Source organism: Ictalurus furcatus, chromosome 6, assembly GCF_023375685.1.
Source record: "Ictalurus furcatus strain D&B chromosome 6, Billie_1.0, whole genome shotgun sequence".
In the NCBI taxonomy this organism is placed as follows: domain Eukaryota; kingdom Metazoa; phylum Chordata; class Actinopteri; order Siluriformes; family Ictaluridae; genus Ictalurus; species Ictalurus furcatus.
The window spans coordinates 23,327,846-23,352,563 of record NC_071260.1 but is presented as its reverse complement, the minus strand read 5'-3'; the positions used below and the strand labels follow the sequence as shown (position 1 = coordinate 23,352,563).

The 24,718-nt window shown below is 38.1% G+C and overlaps 1 protein-coding gene across 1 annotated transcript in view; it reads right to left on the bottom strand.

The window, feature by feature from the left end:
• The window catches only part of LOC128608957 (inactive dipeptidyl peptidase 10), a 64,235-nt gene extending 58,951 nt beyond the window's left edge, over nt 1-5,284 (bottom strand). Inside the window, exon 1 of the mRNA XM_053627199.1 lies at nt 4,684-5,284. Within this exon, the coding sequence (XP_053483174.1) occupies nt 4,684-4,743 (60 nt within the window). The 5' untranslated portion in view covers nt 4,744-5,284. The remainder of the gene's footprint in view (nt 1-4,683) is intronic.
• Between the last annotated feature and the right edge of the window lie 19,434 nt (nt 5,285-24,718).

Genomic DNA, 24,718 nt, shown 5'->3' with positions numbered 1-24,718 from the left:
GAAAGACAATAACAAATCACTCTTCTCTCCACCATATTCTCTGCTTTGCTGTCTCTCACTTTCTCAGATATTTTATTTTCAAGCATTTTGTATGTAGTCTCAAGAGACAAACCGGCTGCTATAAATATGAATAAATCACACAGTAAAAAGTAGGCCAAAGCTCTTTGCTCTGGGGCTTTCTCACTGAGATGCTGTCCATGATGCACTGCTGGGGTTTGGTCTACTGTGACTGTTACTCATAACAGTACCTGCATATACTCACACAGTAGTACAATAACACACAGGAATCATGCCCATACTGTAGGAGCGCACTTATTGACTTGGATATTTATGTACCGATGAATAACACTTCTTCAGAAGTGATGGTGATAGGACTGGCTCACTCTTTCAACACCTGTTTAGTTTTCTTGAAATCAAGTTAATAATAATAACAGTGCAAATTCATTCACATTCACACACACAATCATTTGTAGGAAATAGTATGAATGTGAAGGTTAGGGTTAAGGGCAGGGTTACAGTTTGCATCTTTTCCAATGGTTTCCTAAGATATTCATATCAAATTAAATGAAATCCATCCTCATTCATGTCTGTACGTATATTCCATGAGGCATATAGTACAAATGTGTAACATAGTACTTCTCTGTTAATATAGTTTCAATGAATATTAATTTCCTGACCAGATGGAATGAACTAAATCAGAAAGTGAAAATGAAGTCTAATTGATCATAATCATAAAAAGTTATTTTTATTCTATAGTACATGTCCAAATGCACCATGAAGTGTGTGTGCGTGTGTGTGTGTGGCTCAGTGGTGTATACAGATGTGGCACTGACCACTGTCTGCTATATTTTAAAGCAATGATGGCACCCTAATAGACACACGTTTAATCTTTCAGCCACTTTCCTCATTTCCAGAAAACACTTGTGTCAGTTGTGCTAATCCGTTTACTACATGCTGCTTCCCTATGACAATGTACTACAGCAATTCAGCATTTTAAAATGACATATATTCAATATTTTCTATACGGGGATTAGTAATTCTACTTCGGCTGATAGGAGTGATGCTAGAGTTCTGGTGAATGAAGCAATGAAATTATTTTTGAAAATACAAAATTACAGGCTGTAAAAGCATTTTGATACAAATCTAAATTTCCACATTAACTCAAACTCACACTCTCATCACTATCTCTCTAGTAGAATGATCCATCCACTTTTAAACAGAAATATCCAAGTATTTTAGAGAGGAGTGATGGACCGTGTGTGAACAGAGTGACTGTGAGAGCGGCAGCATTTCTGCAGGTTGTGTTTATAAGTCGCCATGTCTTTATAACATTTTCCAGTGAAAAACATGAGTTTGATTCATTTACATGTATTTACAGCAATATCTCAGACTATCAGTGGGTTTTTGGGAGTGTGAATGTATGCGTATGTATGAATGGCAGTATGTGAAAGGTTATTGTAAATAATATTATTGTAAATCCTCTTTAAGAGGAAAACAGTACACTGTAAACATGACCATTTATTAAAATATTAACATTTGCACCACTCTGTTTGTATGAAAGTAAATTTAGAATGGTCGTACCTGTTGTTTATAAGAAATCAAACAACATCCCTCCTCATCGCCTTGCTCATTCAAATTCATGCACATCTTTTAACGCTTATTCAAATTCATGCACATCTTTTGTGGTAAGGCCCTGTGCCACACAAATTCGTGCACATCTTTTTACAGCTTCAGCACAGTGTAGGACTGCTTGTGCTTTCCTGACGCACCAAGTCACTGAGCCCGTGAATATGCAGCTGTGTTGCGCCTTCATGGCTCTGCACAAACAGCTGTAGTTGTGATCCGAATCATCCCACAGGTACTATTTAGGGTTAGAGGTCAGTATTGAATACTCAGATCATGGCTTCTCATCTGTCCTGCTCATCTGTTCTGCCCATCTGCTACAACCTGCACACTGGAGCAGCTTTATTCTGTAGTTTTTGGTAGAGCGGAAACAGGTCTCATCTGCGTGTGTCGCATGCCAATTCCCTCTGATGTCTAGTGACATTTGAGAATTTAAGAAATTCATAAAAACTGACATTTTCTAGTAGTGACCTAAGCTTTGAATTGAGGACTTTTTAAATGTAACCTGATTAAGTATTATTATACAGTATGTGGGTGTGATTGGCAAGTTGTAGTACCTCTGTGCACAAGTTATGGTTCTGGTCATAGGAATTAAGACAAACTAACAGTTTTCTGTTAATGTATACAGTCTATAACGTTCTTTAATTTCAAAATTATGCATAAATATATATTCAGAGAATCCCTTGATAACTCTGCAAACCTGTACTAAAATATGAAGAGATTGGTTTAAAAAGAAAAGAAAAGAAAAAAAAACGAGAATGCTTTATAACCAAAATTAGCATGTGTGAGTTCAATAATTTAGACTAGGAGGATTCGTAATAATGCATGTTTCATTTAAAATGTACATTGGTTGTCTAAAATGTCCACTCTAACTACATTTTAAAATTAAAGATAAAAATATTACAAATGGTAATATTCAGGCTCTGCAAGGTTACATTTACAATGTCAGAATGAATTTAAAATCTGAATGATGGTGGGTTTAGTCCTGATCACTATTAAGAACTTATTAAAGCAGAGTAATTGGATTGTGATTCTTCCCTTCAAACCAATACCCTGAGGCCATTCTGGCTTTTTTCTATTTCTTTTTGCACTTTTGCTAGTATCCTATGGGTCTCTCTCTCTCGCTCTCTCTCTCTCTCAGACATGAGTGTCATAAGGTTAATTATATTGTTAACTGAGCACAGCTGAAATCTGAAAGGTTTCAGATTTTTTAATTTATCCATTTTTATTTGGAGAAATCCAAGGATTCCATTTAAATACTGTGGAATCTAAAGCCCCCGCTCACTCCCATGCAAAAGCCATTTAATTCACATACTGTGGAAATCTAATTTTAAATGTTTCACTGGAACACTGGCATGAACAGTGGACCTGTATAATGCTGTTACTGAAAAAGTAATCAAGTTTAGTGTGATTTATTCGTTTATGTGAGACAGAGATCCGCTTAAGCAGCCCCACCCTTATAAGAGTGAAAAACAGCAATTAAATCCAGAGTTATTATTTTGTTATTAATGAATACCAGAATGTTATGAGCCCAAATAGAGAAAAAAGGACTTATCCCCTTATGGGGATAGTATCCGTGTGAGTTGCTTCATTAATCACTGAATGAAAGTCTAGTAATGGTACTGTAGTAGCGTCCTCTGGGATCGGATTCCATCATTGTTTCAGCACAGTGCTCCTGTTTCAGAAACATCACACGCTTTGGGTCTGACACAAAATATGGGAAGCATAGATGGAACAGTATGAACAAAAAAAAAAACATGGTTATTACCTTTATGTTATAATGGAGTGGGGTGTATACTACTAGGCTATCCGCTTAAAACCTTTCAAAGATTATAGGCAATGAACGTAAATTATGTATGACACGGCAGAGACAAGGCAACAGCTGAATTATTTGCTTAGAGTAACAGGTAGAAATGTTTTATAAATATTTATAACTACTCTGATGTGTACCTTCTAACCCTATTCTTAAAATTCTAACCCTATTGTTTTAAAACCATGTAACCATGTTTAACCCATCCATCCGTCCATTTTCTGCACCTGTTATACTACACAGGGTACAGGGAATCTGGAGTCTTTCCCAGGGAACTCGGGGCACAGGGCATGGGACACCCTGGACAGGGTTCCAAATCATCGCAGAGCACAATCGCACATACACTCACAAACCCATTCACACACTACAGACAATTAGGAAATGCCAATCTTCACACAGATGTCAAGTACAATGCATGTGTTTGGACTGTGGGAGGAAATCGGATTACCAAGAGGAAGTCCCTAGAGTGTCCAACCCTCGACCCCGGAGGTGTGAGGCCAGCATGCTAACCACTAAGCCACCATACCCTCCCCCCTCCCCCCTTCAGGGTTCATTTGTGTCCCATTGGGCATATATGAACACTGTAGGGTGTTAATTCAACACTGGAGATTTTTGTTGTGTGTGTAACCTTTTTTTCCCCCTAAATATATTTATTGTCAACAGTACATGCATCAGTCAGTATTAAGGTTTTCAGTCACCAAATCATCATTTAAAATTTCTAGTAAAAATAAATAAATAAATAAATAAATAAAAACCATCTCGGAAGTTCTAATGCTTTCCACAACAAATAGCCTACAATTAAAAACCATCTGTAAGCCATTAAAACCATTAAACCAAAACCAATACAATTCCCATTATAACCATTAAAACCATTACAACTCGTATGAGGGTTTCTATTGTTTGTTTGTTTGTTTGTTTGTTTTAGCAGGGTTGTTCAAAGTACAGAAGCCCATGCTGAAATGAATCCTAAATGAAAACTCCTGAGACGCATATACATGTTGATTCTCAACGCAAATATACACACTTGAGCAAATTTCCTCTAGTTTTTTGTCTCTCCCGCTCACCCACTTCTCCTACTGAAAGCTCGCAAACTCTTTCTGAGTGAACTTTATGGACTCTGCGTTGTGTGAAATGTTTTATCTTTTTTTTTTTTATCAGTCTATAACCCAAGCGACAAACGATAAACAGGAGTACTGGTGCCGGATGCGTGACTTCTTGTGAAAATGCTGGGTATAAACATGTGAACCTACCTTGATGTCGGCTGAGGGGCGTCTGCGGCACTGGTTCGAGACTCCGGCGGTCTGGTTCATGGTTCTGAACTGAACAGCTCTCTCAGTCAGCGGGAGACGGAATGAGAGAGACTTCAGTGCGCAGGTGCGCTTCAGTTACCGAGAGAGAGTTTACCGTCCACACTACACTACTCACACACATCTGCCTAGAACATGTGGAAGACCAAAAGGTCCATAAATACGACACATCCGCTGAGTCTGTACTGTTGATGCAATTTATTTATTTTTTTTTTATGACATCTGAACTTAAGCGGAGGAAAAAGAGGTGTAGTGCATAACAGGGTGTGTATGTATGTATTTAAAAAAAAAAAAAAAAAGAAAAGAAAAGAAAAGAAAAGAAAAATGTTCTATGCGTCCTATGATTAAGTAAAATGTTTAAAACTCACCACTTTGAAACAGAATGTTTTGCTGCTCTTCTCCCTTTAGTCCAGCCATATTTTTGAATTTCAAATAATGAATATTAATGATCATCTGGAGCCTGCTTATGAATATTCATGAATAGCAAGGTTAGCAAAGTCAGCAAAAGGCATCCTACAGCAATAAAAATAAATACATAAGTGGCTTTTCCATCCAAATGTTTTGTCATTTTAAAACAAATGTTGGTAATAGAGAACAGAGTTGGGTGTAACACGTTACAAAGTAATCTAATGACTTTTTTTCTGACAACGCAGTAATGTAACGCATTACATTTTAAATTTATGCAATTTGATTACAGTTGCTGATGTCGAGTAAATTACGTTACTTGCGTTACAAATTTATTGTTAAGAAAACAATATTAAGTCAAATTCTTAACATTTTTAAAATAAATCACGTTTTATATCTTCAGCGAGCTTAGGCAAGACCAATCAGACAGGGTTTACAGGAAAATGCATGGAGATACTCGTGTCTTATTGGCTGACGGCTCTCAATTCTGCCAAACGCTAACTCACAGTCAGTGTGCGGGAAAATAGATATACACCAAATTTTTTTAAACCAGTAAAGGAGAAACTGAAACATTAACATCCTTTCATGCTGAGCAGGAAAAGACTCCAGTTTACATGAACATGATATGAGCAGGATATAAGGAAAGCTGTACTTTGCATGGTACTGTAGCAGCTAAACCCTCCCCTTTGATTAGCGACACTAAACTAGCCTAGCTAGAAAAGTTTTCTATTTTTGTATTTCTGATCATGTCATACATTGAGGCATGCTGAAATCACTGAAAGAACCATGAGTTTCACTTTGTAGTATGTTTTTGTATGTTTTATGGGTTTTGAAAATAACGTGAAAGTAAAGTAATTAGTAATTTGTTTACTTTTTACATGCAGTAATCAGTAATGTAATCAGATTACAATTAGTAATTGTAGAAGATTACTTTTTTCAGTAATTTACCCAACACTGATAGAGAATGTGAACAAGTCTGCGTTTCCATTAACTACAGTCAGGAAAAAATCTTAAAGGCTATAATTTAAAAAAAGTGCACAATTGTTTTCACCTGTTTACAGACAGAAAAGAGCAATAAAAGGGCAGTGTAATTGATAGATCTGATGTTCATTCATTCATTCATTCATCTTCAGTAACCACTTTATTCTGGTAAGGGTTGTAATGCATGAAGTTTGATGTTGCTTTTGTTTCTTTGTTTGTCCAAACAGGATACAAATGTCCTCTGTGGCTGTGTTTAGATATTGTGCTGAAATATGTTCAGGTTCATCACTCTAGCCATTCAATTTCCATACCACTTATCCTACACAGGGTCGCGAGGGAGCCTGGAGCCTGGACTGCCTCAAGCCTGTGACTCAGTGACATCATTAAATTGTTGGTTTCTTCTTTTGTGGTGCTCTTCCAAGCTTTTACCGCAGCTTCTTTCACTTGTTGCTTGTTTTGAGGGGGATGGGGGAGCGGTTTCTCCCTTCAGTCTCAGTTGAGTTAAGGTCTGGTGATTGACATGTCCAGTCTAAAACCTTTCACTTACTCCCCCCTGATAAAATCCTTTGATGAGTTGGCAGTGTGTCTTGGATCATTGTCTTGCTGCACGATAAAGTTCCTCCTGATTAATTTTAATGCGTTTCTCTATAAATTGGCAGACAAAATATTCCTGTAAACTTCTGAATTCATTCTGCTGCTACCATCGTGAGTTACAACATCAATAAAGATTAGCCAGCCTGCTCCAGAAGCAGACATGCGAGCCCTAGCCATAACACTACCTCCACCATGCGTAACTGCTGAGCTTGTATGTTTTGGATCATGACCAGATCCTTTCACTCTCCACAGTTTGGCCTTTTCATCACTTTGGTAGAGGTTAATATTGATTCCAGTCAGCTGAACCTAATTCTAATATGGATTTCCGATACTTAATGCTGATGAGTGGTTTGCATCTTGAGGTATGACCTCTATGTGATACCGTCACCCCTGCCCTGTGGTTGATGGTGATGTCACTGACTGTTGCTTTTGAGTTTTTCTTCACAGTGCTCACAATGTTTCTGTCATCAGCTGTTGTTGTTTTCCAGTGGATTCTTTCTTTTTCAGGACATTCCAAAATGTTGTATTGGCTATGCCCAATGTTTGTACAATGCCTCTGATTGATTACACTTTATAGTATTATTTTTATTTACAAATGTTTAATTAAATTTTTTGGAAGGCATCTTTGTTTTACAGAACTTCTTTACATATGCCTAAGCCTTTTGCATAGTACTGTATATGCAATTACAATATGTTCCTTTTGCTCAAAGATGTAGCAACGAGTGCTGTTGAATGTAGCACTTCAAACTATGATATATGCAGTTCAAAGCAGCATTAATACTGCAAACTCTTCACATAAATCTCTCATATTTATGGACCATTAGGCACCCCATAATGACATGCCCTGTTGCTCAATCAGCCATGCTTTAGCACTAATGGTGCACCAAAACTGATTTCATCAGCACATTCAGTGAATGAGATGAACTGCGTGTGCGATTCTAAATTTTTAATATTTTATAATTTCTGTGATATGACAGTGATATTTCATGTAGCTTCTTTAATATTTCTTTGCATATGGTTATCTTGTGATTCTGGGCTTTCTGATGTTATTTCTTGGTTTAGTATCGATTCAGTTCGATTTAGTATGAAGTAACTCCGTTTTCTTGTCGCTTTCTTGGTGTGTTGCCTCATTGTGTGGTTTCTGGTTTTGCTCTCTGTCAGTTTGGATGTTTGGATTCGGAATATAGATTTGCCTAAGGTAACCATTTCATCAGCACGGATTATGTTTCCATGACTCCTAGATAAAACCAAATAAAAATGGCCTTGCATTTATGTCAGGTTGGCACTGCCTCTAATTCGATACACGTTTGATGTCCAGTTAAATTTGTTTTTGTTTTATTCAGTCTTAAAAACTGAGAGAAGTGATGTGCAAATGAACAGCAAAAGTAAATTAAAAAAACAAAACAAAAAAACCATTAACAGCCATTGTGCACACCATGGGCAGGCTACATAATGACACACAACAGTGAACAGTGACATGCATCTACTTCTGTGCCAGTGCTAAAGACTGCTAATGCTAATACAGCATTATTAAGCCCAGAGACAGAGAGAGCAGAGAGTAATGGAGAAAGAGAGAAAACATTACCCCGATGAGTGGAGCATTAATATTAATCTGAGCTCCAGGCTACTGTTCATGGTTCAGAAAGCTTTTTTTCAGGTCTTACTAATGTTCAAAAGCTCTGTGTAGTGTGTGTGTGTGTGTGTGTGTGTGTGTGAGTGTGTGAGTGTGTGCACACATTTTAGAGCCACAGCAGGGGTGTGACTGTGAATGAGACATATCTACAACTCAAACTGCTCCTCCAGGGAGCACTCCATCTTGCTCCTGTACCGCATTCTACACACACACACACACACACACACACACACACACACACACACGCACATAGACACAGACACACACACACACACACACACACACACACACACAGACACACACCTATGGCAGTCAGGTTGCAGTGGGGTTCCACTAGGTGTTCAGTTGCAACAGCACTTCTTCATGCTGAGATTGCGTGTAGGTGTGTGTTAGTGTGGGGGATGGTCGAGATCTTCTCCTGTGCTGTATTATCTATGCTGTGTGTGCTGACTTTTCATATGATAATACAGTGTCTTTGTGTTTACCACAAGGGGTTGGAATAGTGAATGTTACTGTGCTTAATGTAGGATGGAGCATGTGTGTGTGTGTGTGTGTGTGTGTGTGTGTGTGTGTGTGTGTGTGTGTGTTGTTGTTGTTTGGCATCAGTACATTTAAAAGTCTCTCATCTAGTGTCTTCATTTCCTGTCTCTTCTTCTGGGTTTCTGTGGTGACATTTGAAGTGTGACTGAGTCTCAGGCTGAGAATTTATAAGGTCAAAGGTAAAGGTGGAGTGAGGAAGCCGATTGATCCACAACTGCTGAAATGTCTTTCATGTATTTCAACTGATGTAGATCTGATCTGGCATATGTGTGTGTGTGTGTGTGTGTGTGTGTGTGTGTGTGTGCGTGTGCGTGCTCAAGCCCTAAGCATGAAAAATATTTTAAGCTGATAAAATATGCTTTCATGAGATACTAGACAATAATAATTGCATTATTATCATCATCATCATCATCATCATCATCATCATCATCATTATTATTATTATTATTATTATTATTATTATTATTATATTAATAATAATAATAATAATAATAGTAATAATGGTGATATAACATTCTGAATCACATTCATTCGCTATAGACTTTAACTAGGATTTGCAAATTGTGTAATTCTGTATTTTAAAAGTTTCCACATTTAACACAAACACATTCATAAAAAATATTTCAGCTCCATGAAGCAGTTAATGTGCATCCAACATAGTTAGAATTTATAAGATATGAGCATGTGAGCATGAAAACTAATAAGCTATCATTAATTTTCAAAGAAGCTTTGGTTGTTCTTGAGCGCTTCCCATAAATATTTAATCATCAGATCATTTTTAATCTTTTATTGACCAAGTATAAGATCTACAGGAAGCAAGTGACAGCATAAACTCCAGCAATAAAGAGGATTAAACATAGAGTATGGAAATATAAATATATAGAATAGCTTTAAATATATTTATGAAATATATACATTACACTGTGTAATAAGATTGATATAAGCATCTCCTAAAGTGTCATGGAAGAATCTGCTATCAGTGACTTTCTCTTTCTAGTGTTATAAGTATTATGTTACCATAACAGGAAATGCAGTTCACAGTCAGATAAGACACGACTTTTGTCAGCAGACTTAATGAAAACATGTCATGGTACACTGAAATAAAAAATATTCAGTGGTTCAGTAAATATTGCAATAAGAAATCTGGAATTTTATACAAAAAAAAAGCAAATTATTAGAACGACTGAAATGCTTTAAGTTATTTACTAAATTAACTAATACAAATATGTGGCTAAAGGGCATGGGGGGGGGGGGGGGGGGGCTAAGCAGTGGGCACGGTGGCGTAGTTGTTAGCACATTTGCCTCGCCCTTCCAGGGTTGGGGGTTCACGTCCCAGTTCCACCCATTGTGCACTGAGCAACCATATTCACTCTCCCTGAGGTCCAAATCCAAGTCAAGTCTCAAGTCTCTGAGGTGGAGTCCAAGTCAAGTCTAAAGTCTCTGAGGTCAAGTCTCAAGTCTCTGAGGTGGAGTCCAAGTCAAGTCTCAAGTCTTTGTTCTATTTTTAGCAATAGTTCTTTCAGCTAGTTATTGTAATTTACAGCATATGAGGCTAAATCCATTTTGAAATATTAAAACTGATTACTTCTACAAAATGTCTTGTTCATTATTCAAAATTTTCTAATAAAGCACACAAGGTTTTGCTTAAACCATTAATTCAAAATTAAATCATTAATCAAAAAACACTTACTTTCAAACTATTGCATTAGATCCAATAGTTCTCCCTATAATTACAAGAAAACAGAACATTCATAGTGCCACATTATTTATTTAGAGGCGGATGAGAACACAGAATATAAGTGAAATGTTTAATAAAGTATCAAACAAAGCACAACACAAGACTTATATGGAGCAAAGACGAGCATAACGTGATACATGGAAACAGAACAAACAACGCAAGACAGCTCGTGCAGTGCAGAATGTGAATATATATACACACCAGTGCTAATGAACTTAACGTGAAACAGGTGAAATGAGACATGTGACATAATGATGATGAGTCTTTATTTGTCGCATATACATAACAGCACAGTGAAATTCTTTTCTTCGCATACCCCAGCATGTCAGGAGGTTGGGGTCAGAGCACAGGGTCAGCCATGATATGGCGCCCCTGGAGCAGAGAGGGTTAAGGGCCTTGCTCAAGCGCCCAATGGTGGCAGCCTGGCAGCCCCGGGGGGCTGAACCCCGGACTTTCCGATCAGTAACCCAGAGCCTTAACCGCCAAGCCACCACTACCCCCAATGGTGCAGTAGCTGATGGGAAATGTAGTTTCTAGTCCTTTCCTCATATTATATAACACAGAAAATTCAGGAAAGATATTACTTTTTTTTGTCATTTAGTGCAAAATGTCAACGTGCTGTGTATTTAGAGCTATTTGAGTTGCCGTAGTTTGCTGTAGTTCTTAAGCAATGATGGGTAAAGTAGTCTTCCAGTGAGTGTTGGTGGTAAAAAAAAACAACCTGTGTATAGATGCAATTGACTCTATTATTATTATTATTAGTAGTAGTAGTAGTAGTAGTAGTAGTAGTAGTAGTCGTAGTCGTAGTTGTAGTTGTAGTAGTGGTGGTAGTAGTAGTAGTAGTATTATATATGTATATACATATCATTTTAGTAATGCAACTCAAAATATATCATTCGAAGCCCTTCTCCTTCTTATTGTTTGGTATACAATCTCACAATATGATTAACGTCATTCACAGTAATCTGGGGAAGTTCTTGTAAACAGCGAGTGTAGTATGTCCTACTCTCCTGTACCATCTTCACACAGTTATCAGCAATAGCGAAAACGGCTTCCGTCACGACACTGGATGTAACTGAGCTGGCTGAGACAAAATATGGAAGCAATCGTATTTAGCGTGTTTTTAACTTGGTAAACTTGAATATTTTATGCATATGCTAGCTAATACTTGGGGGGGAAAACATGAAAAGTACACGGAAACATTTGTACTTCCTGAAAATGGACAGTGAGCAAGACTCTGACAGCTGTGTAACACCGCAGCTTCCCTCTGGATTAATTGATTGCTTTTCAAATTAAATGGCACGAAGATTATCACAAGGTAAGACTTGACTATATCGTTATTGTTTGTTGTTCGTTTATATTACAGTACTTTTCCAATGGGTGATGAACACGCGCCTTCAGATGCTTCACGTTTGTATATAATAACGCTGGCTTGGTGTGTTTAGAGATGAATTGTTGTGATATTTACTGATAGGGAATGTATGAATGAATGAGGAATGAATAGAAAAATGTGGTGTTTGATGATGTCATGTGGGGTAGTAAAGAGAGAATGTAATCGGGAATGCCAAACCAAAATGACGTGTGTTTTTTACGAGTCTCTGTCTTCAAGTCCAAGTCCAGTCTCAATTGAGTTGTTCACAAGTCCAAGTCAAGTTGCAAGTCATTTTTTTTGCGACTTAAGTGTGACTCAAGTCCAAGTCGCAGACTCGAGTTTCCATTTCTGGTGCTAAGCTTGCATGTTCTTCCACTGCTTTGGGGGCTTCTTCTGGGTACTCGGGTTTCCTCCCCAAGTCCAAAGACATGTATTGTAGGCTGTTTGGCATCTCTAAATTGTCAGTAGAGTGTGAATGGGTGTATGAGTGTGTGTGCAATTATGCCCTGCGATGGGTTGCCACCCCATCCAGGGTGTCCCCCGCCTTGTGCCATGAGTTCACTGGGATAGACTCCAGGTTCCTCAGCAACTATGTGTTGGATAAGCAATACAGGAAGTGGATGGATGGATGTGGATCAAAGCTTACTGGGTTAAATTTACTATTAATTTGCAAATTTTTACTTGAACTGATTGTATGCTAAAGTTTGGGGTGTGTTTTTTAGCTTGATTTGCATTCAGGTTAATGGAGCTTTAAACTGATTTAAGTTTGAACATTATGGATAAGATTATTTTCAGTGTCTCTTGTTTTGTGTTTTGTTTTGTTTTAAGACCTAAGGCTATTGTATATGAAATGTTTTGAAAGAGCAAGTGTTTCTGTAACGTTTTCTTGGTTCACCCTCTTTGTGTTTCTCAGTCAGGTGTATGGATTGCATACTCACGGCTTACTTAATGAATCATCTTGGGTTCTGCCAGTTCAGGCTTTATGAAGGCTGATGTGCTTGTATTTATTCATTTGCATACTACTTCTAGTTGGAAATGTTAAAGGTGTTAGTGACTATTATTTAGTAATGATAATGTTTAGATCATATGTACTTTTTACTGCATTTTACTGCGTTATGCAGTTCACTGCAGTTGAATTTGAATAAAAAGTACAACCCCAATTCCAAAAAAGTTGGGACAGTATGGAAAATACAAAAAAACAAACAAAAAGAGTCATTTGAAAATTCAGTTCACCCTGTACTATATTGAAAACACATTATTAATACATTATTTGATGTTTTACTTTGTGAATTTAATTTATTTTTTAAAATATACACTCATTTCAAATCTGATGACTGTAACACACTCCAAAAATGGGACAGTGGACTGTTTACCACAGTGTAACATCACCTTTTCTTTTAAGAAGGCTTATTAAGAGTTTGGGAGCTGAAGACACCAGTTGGTTAAGTTTAGCAAGTGGAATTTTCCCAACATTCATCCATTATGCATTTCTTCAGCTGTGGAACTGTACAGGGCCTTCATTGCCTTATTTTGCGCTTCATAATGTGCCATGCATTCTGAATTGGAGACAGGTCAGGAATGCAGGCAGGCCATGCTAGCACACACACTCTCTGCTTACGCAACCATGTGCTTGTAATCCGGGCAGAATGTGGTTTGGCATTGTCCTGCTCTGGATGGCAGCATATGTTGCTCCAAAATGTGTACATATCTTTCAGCATTAATGGTGCCCTCACAGATGTGCAAGTTACCCATGCCATGGGCACTGACACACCCACATACCATGACAGATGCTGGCTATTAGACCTGACACTGATAACAGCTTGGATTGTCCTTTTCCTCTTTAGCCCGGAGAACATGACAGCTGTTTTGTCCAAAAACTATTTGAAATGTTGACTCGTCAGACCACAAAACACGATTCCACTGTGCTACTGTCCATCTCAGATGAGACAGAGCCCAGAGAAGTCGGAGGTGCTTCTGGACAGTGTTGATGTATGGCTTCTGCTTTGCATAGTAAAGCCTTAACTTGCATCTGTGGATGCAGTGGCGAATGGTGTTGACAGACACCAAGGTTTACCAAAGTATTCCAGAGCCCATGTCAGGATATCCATTACAGACTCATAACAGTTTTAAGACAGTGACGTCTGAGGGATCGGAGATCATGCACATTCAGAATTGGTTTTCAGCTTTGCCCTTTACGCACAGAGATTTGACCGGTTTCCTAGAATCTTTTAATTATATTATGCACTGTAGAAGGTGAAATGCCCAAAATCCTACCAATTTGTCTTTGAGGAATGTTATTCTCAGAGTGTTGGATTATTTGTTGATGCATCTGTTGGCAGATTGGCAAGCTTCGACCCATCCTTGCTCTTGAAGGACTAGGCTTTTTTTTTGGAGGGTCCTTATATACTATGATTAGATGATTGCCTCACCTGTTTCACATCACCTTCTTATTTCAAGAAGTCCTAAATTGCCCTGTCCCAACTTTTTTGGAACGTGTTGCATGCATCAATTTCAAAATAAACGTTTACCTTCAAAAAACTATGCAGTTGATTAGGTAAAACATAAAATACCTTGTCTTTATATGTTTTTTTGTTGAAATACAAGTCAAAGTACATTTTCTCAAACATTATAACAGTTGTCATGAAACATGTGCCATTACATCTAACATAAAAACATAATGGAAAGTATGTTTAAATTCACCATAAGGTACTGTAATAAAGTGATGCCATAAAACTATAGCACACAGCAAAAGATAGCTTGAGTCACAAGCTGTCACAACATTAATCATTATTTCTATAATAAAACAATACAACCACACAACAAGACAAATTGTTGTGATGTCTAATAACATATGATGCTAGGCATGACATTTATGACTTGGTTATATCAGTCATATCTAGCAGGGTCCAGGTGTATGAGTTTTGCTTTTATATACAGAACATGTCACCTCTAACTGGTCCCAAAGGGTGAATGGGAGATGAGTTGCTGTTTTCTGAAAGATATAGCCATCTATTCAGGTGACCACTAGTCTTTTTGTCACTTGCTTTTGCTTCTCTGAGGAGAGGAATTCTGCAGTGTTTTGTCTCCTTGTATATACCTCAAAAATTAGGCCAATGCCCTGAAAAGCTCCGTTATTCAACAAACACTTTCTCAAATGCTCGGCTAAAAGTTTAATTCCTATTCTGAGCAATTACGTTTTGATTAATTAAGTTAAGAATTTTAATTAACATCCAAGGAATGAGCCGACTATATTGACATTGCCTTAAAAAGGTCTCTCTCTCTCTCTCTCTCTCTCTCTCTCTCTCTCTCTCTCTCTCAAAACTCATTATATATGCCGAAACAGGATTAATCTCGCTTTCTGTCTCTATGATTCATCTAATATTTGATCAGAGCTTCAATTAATTTCTGAGCATGTCAGAAAGGGTGGAAATTTCAAAGAAAATGCATGAACAATTGAGAACAGCAGAGAAAACATAGAAGCATACAAACGTAGAAGAAACAAAACCTTCCCAGAACAAACATGCTTTAAGAGCTGCATGGGAGCAAAAGAAGTGCAGTTAAGGCCTGTTCACACCGGACGTTTTTCGCAGCACGTTAAATGGTCCGTTATTTTCCAAGTGTTTGTTCACACCTAGGTGTTAGACTCGGGCGAGGCGCTGAATGAAAGTGTAAATTCACTCCCTGACAGTTAGATGGCGCTTATTGGAAAGCAGAAATACCCCGGTACACAAGGTGGCGCTGCACAACTTTCCTTTTCTGACACCCTCTTATTTAAGTATTTGCAAAATGCCATTCACACACTTTTTGTGAATTGGCTAAAACATGTGTGTATACACTTTTGATAAATATAAAATATTTGGTGATTTGGACACTGCAACAAATACTTCTTTAACGCTAAATACTTAAAGTTCTAATTAGAAACAATATACTCTTTTTAAATGAGTAATGAATTGAATTATATCAAAGTCACAACAATATCATTTACATACTTATGGGAAAACGCAGATTTGATTTATTTTGGGAGGGGGTGGGTATAAGGCAACTATTGTTGTGCCCAAAAATGTTAATGTTCCTGCACTTTGATGAAGTGTTGAATATGAATAGTCTTTTTTGTGGTTAATATGATAATACAACAATGCAGTAATGGGGCACTTAGCTATTTAAATAAGAGGTCAAGAATACTTATATGCAAATATATGCCAGGTGCAAAATAAATACAATGGACTATCAATCAGCGAATTATCATTTGCAGGGAAGAAACAAACAATGCTATTTAGTGTAGAAAACAACACTGAAAGAATTAAATGGCTCACTTAGAATATATGCTTGCATTTCAGTGTCGTCAAAAAAATAGCCACATCATGAGTCATGAAGTCATCAGTTTTAAACTGGAATATGGCCTGACTTCAGACTTTAGCTCCATTGTGTCGCTACTCATTCATTAAAGGTACATGCAGTTTATATATATATATATATATCTTAGGATACCGTGTTTATGTGTGTAGACAGAAGGATTTATTAGCAGTGAGCATTTTATTTTGGGGGTGTCACTTATGCACTCTCACTAAAATGGCGGGTGCTTGCATCTTCTTCGTTTTATCTTTCGGCTTCTTCTTCATCAAGACAGTTTTGTACTTGAGCACCATCAAGTCATACTTTTATGTAACTTCAGCGGCTCCGGGCACAACAAAAATTTGAATCTCATTGATCGGCCAGTTTTTAACGCGGCAGATCAAAAAAGAAAAAAAATGAATCCCTCGACCTTACGCTTTGAGGCCATGCATTTTAAACCTGGGTGTTAACACTCCCATTGGCAGCCATTTAGACACCGGGTGTTAAACGTACCATTTAACGCACTGAAAAAACTCCCAGTGTGAACAGTCCTTTAAGCGCTCATTCTGTGTGTGCAGGGGCATAGCCATCATTTCAGATGTGTGTGTGTGTGGGGGGGGGGGGGGGGACTGCACAATATCAAGGGTATTCTTTTTTCTGACCTTTGTCTAATTGATGGGTTTTATCTCTTCTTGCTCTTAATTGGCTTAATATGCAATTTATGGTTATGTACTTGCATGTTATATTGTATATTGCACTGTATTATTTAAATATTGCAAATTGTGTTTAGTGTACATTGTATTGCATATACATAGCACACAGTATATAATACTTGTATATTAACACATTACTTTATTCTATTATGTTCTATTCAACAGTCCACAGTTGAAATAAATCACTCAAACCACACTGTTGCAAAGACACTGTAATTGAACTAAACTAACACATATCACTGTAAGGAGACCTTATATCAGTACAATAACCATTATCTAACATGCAGCGCTGCCTGATCCAGACATGTGTAATCCATGCAAATCCGAGTTCAACATTAACAACTCACCATCTTATTCTAATGTGAAGGACTCATTACACATCTGTAATAAAAAATAAAAGACGTTACAAAAAGAGTTTGAAAGTAAGTGCGCGTTTGTGTGGAACTGTGGGTAATATTACCATAAAATCTGGCTAATTATTCATTGACAGAATTAGGCAGAGTTTAACAAGAAATATGTAGCAAATTATTCATCATTGTGCGACATGAATACCACATGCCCAAGGAACTTGCACTGCTCGACTTAATAAAAGGAATGAATGCTTCTTTGCTGCTTTTAGCTCGTCGCGGCCTCTGAGCGCTCAGTGCGGGTGTGAGCATGGGCGTGACACGTGACGGGAGTGACCAGTTGTCATGGCAATGTCAGGTCACGTAAAGACTTGTAGACACGTAGCCTACATGTGTAGAAATCAGAGATACACAAATGTGCCATGGCCAATGAAAAAGTGCGGGGGACGAATTTACGTTTTATTTAAAGTGCGGGGGACGTCCCCTGTGGATTCTACACCTCAGGGGTGTGTGTGTGTGTGTGTGTGTGTGTGTGTGTGTGTGAGAGAGAGAGAGAGAGAGAGAGAGAGAGAGAGTATGGTTTATTCTCATCCATATGTACCACACGTCTAGTGCAGTCCAACCTATTTTATAGTATGCAGCAGAACTCAGTGGAATAAAACACAAGTCAGTCATTTAATTCCTACATACGACAACCAGACAGTGTTACAAGTTAATTTTTCCTAAGAACTACGTTTTGATGAGATGGAAATCAGGAAGACATAATTAGCATTAGATAAATACACCGTTTCCAACAAACAATTCAACTCAAGTAGCCTACATAAATAATAAACAAAGCGTGCGAGTTGGATAATGGAATCTGGATCATTAGAATAAGACTGGTTGCTGAACATCAGAGCTCTTTCATGTATGACAGAAACATTATCTCCGCATCTGATAAAGAGCTTCAAACTCCTGCTTCACAACAGTCTTTCATCTTGACAATCTCTGTAGTCCAATTACCTAGAGTGAGAGGGAATATGTGCTGTCTCAAATGCAGCATGGGGCTATTTAAAGATTTCAGTTGCTCCTCTGCATCGGTTCATCAGGGACAAAAAAGAAAGAGAGCTCCTCTATTTCTCTCGGGAGAGGACAGGAAAGGGCAGGAGAGGAAAAGTGAGGAGAGTGGAAAGAGATATTTAGGGATGCAATAGGACAGCTCTTGCCTCAAAGTCTCCTTCTCCTGCCAATCGATCCATGACACAAACCAAGGACGATAATCAGTGTTATTAAATTCTTTCTTTATACGATAAAAAAAAAAGATGTTTATACCACCATGTTTGCAGGATAAGACTCTCAAAGAATTAAGGTCTTTCACCATGTTGTGTCTTGCTAAAATAAAATCATCTGTTATAAGAATTAGTGAGTATTAGTGGGTATTCATAAAGCTTCTGTAATTATATTTTCTGCTTTGAATATCATAGAATTAAACTGCTGGAGGACATGGTAGTGCTTTAGACTATAATTATACTGATAATGGAACCATAACTCACAATGTCCTATTAGCATGAATGCTACTTTCAGGTTGATTGTGTTAATCTAATTATAGCTGGATTCTGAAGAACAAGGAGCCTTTCGCCCTGAGAGTCAACACTTCTTGGATTGGCAAAATGTTTTGTTTTGGGGGATTTTTTTTGTTTGTTTGTTTGTTTGTTTGTACGTTTTTCACTTTTTTTTGAGAAGGATCGTTTACTGGAGATTTCTCAGTGTTGGTCTGAAAAATTCTTAGCTTTCTGACTTGAGTTCAATTCTCAGCTAGTCCCATGTTACAGTACACATCCATAATGTGTGTTTTAACCTCAGCAGCCTGAGAATGTCTGGGAACATCAGACACATCACAGCTGAAAGTGCAGAGAAGTGCTGCAGGCAAAGTACATTGTCATCCTACACACACACACACACACACACACACACACACACACACACACACACACACACACACACACAGCCTTGTAATAGGTTTCTGGATTATTCCACTGAAAAGTGTTACTGGCTGCTATTCCTTCACCTAAATATTATAGAAAGAAATTGAAGAACTTGGGAAACTTGGGCTAGAGTTCTGGCATGGCTAAAAAGGTATGTTAAAAGATTTAAGTTTTTAGGGGTCAAGTTTACAAGATATGGATGTATGGTAATTCATCTATAATCAAAAAGACATTTGAATGTATTTATTTAGCACTTTATCTAAAAATGAAGATGTATTTACCTGATTCTCAATTTAACAAATGCAGACAATGTGAAAAAATGCAGACAGCTGATAATTCTGGCGCACGGTGCACGCTCGCCTCACACCGCCAGGGTTGGGGGTTCGATTCCCGCGCCTCTGTGTGTGGGGTTTCCTCCCTCAGTCCAAAGACATGCATAGTAGGCTGATTGGCATGTCCAAAGTGTCTGTAGTGTATGAATGGGTGTGTGAGTGTGTATGTGATTGTGTGCCCTGTGATGGATTGGCACCCTGTCCAGGGTGTACCCTTGTGCCCGATGCTTCCTGGGATAGGCTCCAGGTTCACCGTGACCCTGAAGAAGGATAAGCGGTAAAGAAGATGGATGGATGGACTGAACTGCAGTTCACAGTTTGTGTTGTACAATAATAGGATGGTCCTACAATAAAAGAAAGGTTATAATAGCGCTGTTTTTGTTGGGTTCCAGGTGAAATTGGTACTGATCTTGTCCTCTCTCCACACATCTGGGACTGAGTGTAGGATTTTTGTTGGAGTGTTATGTTGTGATATGATGTATTCTGTGTAGGTGTGAGCTCATGGGCTTGTATTGAAGGTTCTCCTCTCACTCTGCTCATTAATTTTGAATCAGAAGTCAGAGTCACAAAGAGTTTCAGAGGATGGGTTGATAATAGTGGATGAAATGCAGGTAGTAGCCCAAGGGAAAACACTGCATAAAGAGAGAAGGCAAGGGAGATGGAGTAGAGATGCATGGGAGGCAGGCTGAATGATTGAAGATAGCGTGTAACAAAACACATTGTCTACTCTGAAATGATTTTATATTATAAAATTTAAACCAGTTACATACAGAAGAAAGGATAAATGAGTACAAACAAAATAATCCACCATGAAGAAAGAAATGTATTGTAACCAATTTTATGCTAAACTGTAGAAATGCGAATTTATTAAATACAAATTGATCTTTGTTGGTTGGTAATAAACTGAAATGTCACATTTGTTACTCATGAATAAATGTTGGAACAGTGAGTGTGCCGAAATGTCAACTGCATTAAACTGTTTATTTCTCGGATGGCCAATTTGGCACAGAATTGCTGTTTGTACTTACCATAGCCAAACAGATTCTTGTGATTAAAGGGGAGTAAACCTTAGGTTTCCACTTGATATGGTTTGATTTTAATTCTTAAGGCAACAATTAGATATGTGATGATGCAATATGCTACAACATGATGCAATATGATTCCAATTCATAAGTCAATATTTGATGATACCCCTGAATCTGCTATAATACTATAGGATTCAATTTAGTAGCCTCCAATCAATATGGGAGCAACTCTGTTCAGAATCTGGGGTACGCCTACCGTTAATTTGTAAATGATGATGACATAGAGGGGGACTGTTTAATGGTTCAGATTTCCAGGCAAATCACCTTGCTATTCACACATCAGTTTACAGGTAGACAGAGATACAAACAGACAAATAGACAGATAGATGAATGTAGTACATGTGACTGTAGAAAGATGAACTAAGTACATGGTGCTTCATGAAGAACTTTTGTCTGAAATGTTTTGTTTCTCTGGAAACCATGTGTACTTTGCTGAACTTTCACTATATCTAAAGGAATATATCCACTAAACATCACTAATCTCAGGGATATTTATACTGCATTCAAAAATATAGATTCACACTTTTGAAGTGATATCATTTAATTTTTTTATTATCTGTACATAAATTAGTGAATGGTTTTATGTGCATTAATGAAGGAAATCTGTGAAACCTAGTTCATTAATGTCTGGTGTAAAATAAAAATCTTTTCCTTCTCCTGTTTATCCTAAGTATATGCATGGTATCACACAGACTTATTCACAATGCAAACATTAACTCAATGCAAAAAAGAAAAGAAAAAAAAGAAATACGAACAAGACAAAGTACAGAAAATTACAACTTCAAAGTGAAGTATTGACATTTAATGATATGTGGATTGTGGTTGATTGTGAAACCCGACAGTGGTGGGATATGGATTACTGTTTTAAAGATGCTTTCCTATTATTCATATTCAGTGACTAAGAAAAGGGTAAGACACTGGGTGGAAGTGGTGCGTAGCCTGATGGCAGTCTGTAGAAGAAGTTCTTAATAGTGTTTCTCTGAAATATCTCAATGGAATGAGTCTGTAGCTGAACGTGTTCCTGGAAATTGTGGAGCGAATAGGATTTCTGAAGATGTTCTCCATCTTTTGCTACCACATTATTCTTCTCAATAGCCTCAACTGATTCCATAACACACATAAAAACATCACTGTTATGAAACTTCAGTGATGAAACCTCTACTGAACAGCAAGAATAAAAGCTAGACATCTATTGCACTGAAATTCTTATGGTTGTTTCATGTTACTTGTGTCCTGTTTGAGAGAGAGAGAGAGAGAGAGAGAGAGAGAGAGAGAGAGAGAGCAATACCCATGGGAATAACTACATACTCAAAACCAACAGGTGCCTCACCCCACCACTACAACATGGAACAACCCTGATGGCACAGTCAGTAAAAATGGTAAGGAGTTTGTGCACCTCTGTTGAGGCCTAGGCCTGTACATGCTGAATGGTAGGATCAGAGGGGATTTTTTAGGCCGCTTTACATACCGCTCCCTTTTTGGGGCTAGTGTAGCTGACTATGCAATTACAGACATAGACCCTACCTCCATACGTGCATTCACTGTCAGACCACATACCTCCTTATCAGATCACTAGCTTGGTTTCCATTAAACTGCTTAATTGTGAACTAAAACACGGGTAATGGAAACGCATGAATTTCGAAAAAAAGAAACTCTCAAATATCGCAAAAAAATTTTTTATGCTCGCATGAAGTGGTTTTTCAAACAATTCGACAAAGCAATATTTCGAAAAAATGAAATGGAAACACATTTCTCGCATTTAGGTCACATAACCAAAGGTGGCAGGTGCCACGAGTAGTCCTATTTTGTTACATAACTCGTCAAATGTTAACCAGTTCATTCTGAAGTTTTGGTTCCACAGGACCTCTGTAAAATCATTGAGGACTATGATCTCCCAGAAATCCTGGATACATGGCTGCTGCCAGATATAAGGGGCTTGCCTTTCCATGATTGATTTCCATTACATGCACTCATCGCCTTCTATTAAACACTACCACGGCTATTGCGGTGGTTGCAATTAAAATCACCGTGTCAACACTCATCAAATCTTGGAGATTCGTCGCCATGTTTAATTGTAATGACTATCACAAGAGGAGAAAACCCAGATTTAATCGCATAATATCATTTAATGGAAACACAGACCATTCGCATTTATGTTTTGTCGACATTCTTACAATATCGCTTCTATTTTGCGCAAAACTGCAATGGAAACCCGGACAAATGAATGTGTTCCTAAAGAAAGCCCAACAACCCCATAGAACAGACCATGAGTCCAGAAATCTGTTCAAACTTAATCCAACCAATTAAGTTGGTTGTGCCAATCCAATTGTGCCAATTGTGCCAATCATCTCAAACACAATGGCACACAAACACCACTGCAGTGTCTGGATGACAACAGAACCGCACTTCAATATTGGATGGACATTTGGTCAACACACCCGACAAGGACATAGCACAGCCAAAACACCCACCACTTAGGAACACAACCCATGTTGAGCCCCACCCAGAGAGTGTACAACAGCTGGACTGTGATGAATTGGAACAGTTCCAAGATACAGGACTGAAGGATGAGTCCCTGGAAGAAAATAAAGGAAGTCAAGATATCATGCTTCAGCCTCCAAAAATACCAGAGGCATGTCACACTTTCTCCCCCTCTTCAACATCACTTTCACCTTTTCTGAGCTTCTCTAAGATAATTGAGGAACTGGTGGTTGCTGGAACAAAACTATCCTACTCCATTGCATTGAGTTTTAAACACTTTTGATCTAACTCAGCACATGAATGGACCCCCACACCATCGGGGCCACACTCTGGATCTGCTCATTAGTAAGGGTCTAAACATCTCATCTACTGTTATTAAGGATGTGGCTTTATAATGAGTCTTTATTGATCACATATACATTACAGAAGTGAAATTCTTTTCTTTGCATACCCCAGCATGTCAGGAAGCTAGGGTCAGAGCGCAGGGTCAGCCATGATACGGCACAGAGATGGTTAAGGGCCTTGCTCAAGTGGTAGCCTGGCAGAGCTGAGGCTTGAACCCCGGGCCTTCCGATCAGTAACCCAGAGCCTGTCAGTGCTGAGGCTTGAGCCCCTGACCTTCCGATCAGTAACCCAGAGCCTTAACCATCAAGCCACCACTGCCCCCACTATCTGATCATTATTGTGTTTTTTTTTAATATATAGATTTCTCCTGTCACAGAAACTAGATCTGTCACAGTTCAAAAGAGGTACATAAATGAGAATAGTAGTGTGCAATTTATGAAGGCTATATATATATGACACCAGGTATATCTACAGCCTCTGCTGATGTTCTCCTTGATAATTTTAACTCAACAGTTAAAAATACTATTGTTGACATTGCTCCTGTAAAGGTCAGGAAGATGACTGGCAAGCATAAGGCACCTTGGAGAAACACAACAGCAGTACAATGCATGAAAAGGAAATGCAGGAAAGCTGAATGCTTGTGGCAAAAAACAAAACTTGAAGTACATTATAACATCTATAAAGACAGCCGTCATACTTTCAATGCGGACCTACGCACAGCAAGACAGACCTACTTCTCAAACATTATAAACAGCAACATCAACAACACACATACTCTTTTTGCTACAGAAAAATGAACAAACCCGCCAATTCAGATTCCATGCAAAATGCCTTTCTCTGCAAATGCAACGAGCATCTTTTTTCAAGAAAAAAATTATGACATTAGAATGGCAATCGGCTTGTCCTCATATTGCATTGAAGTTAGACAGCACCCACCACGACAACTTTACAACTATGTTAATATGTCTACTTTTGAGGAAATCGATGCCAAAACTCTAGAAGAAACAGTACAGCAACTTAAAACATCAACCTGCTGTCTCAACACACTCCGTACATCCTTTTTCAAAAACGTTTTAGTGTTTAGAAAAAGATCTCTTGGATATAGTAAATGCCTCA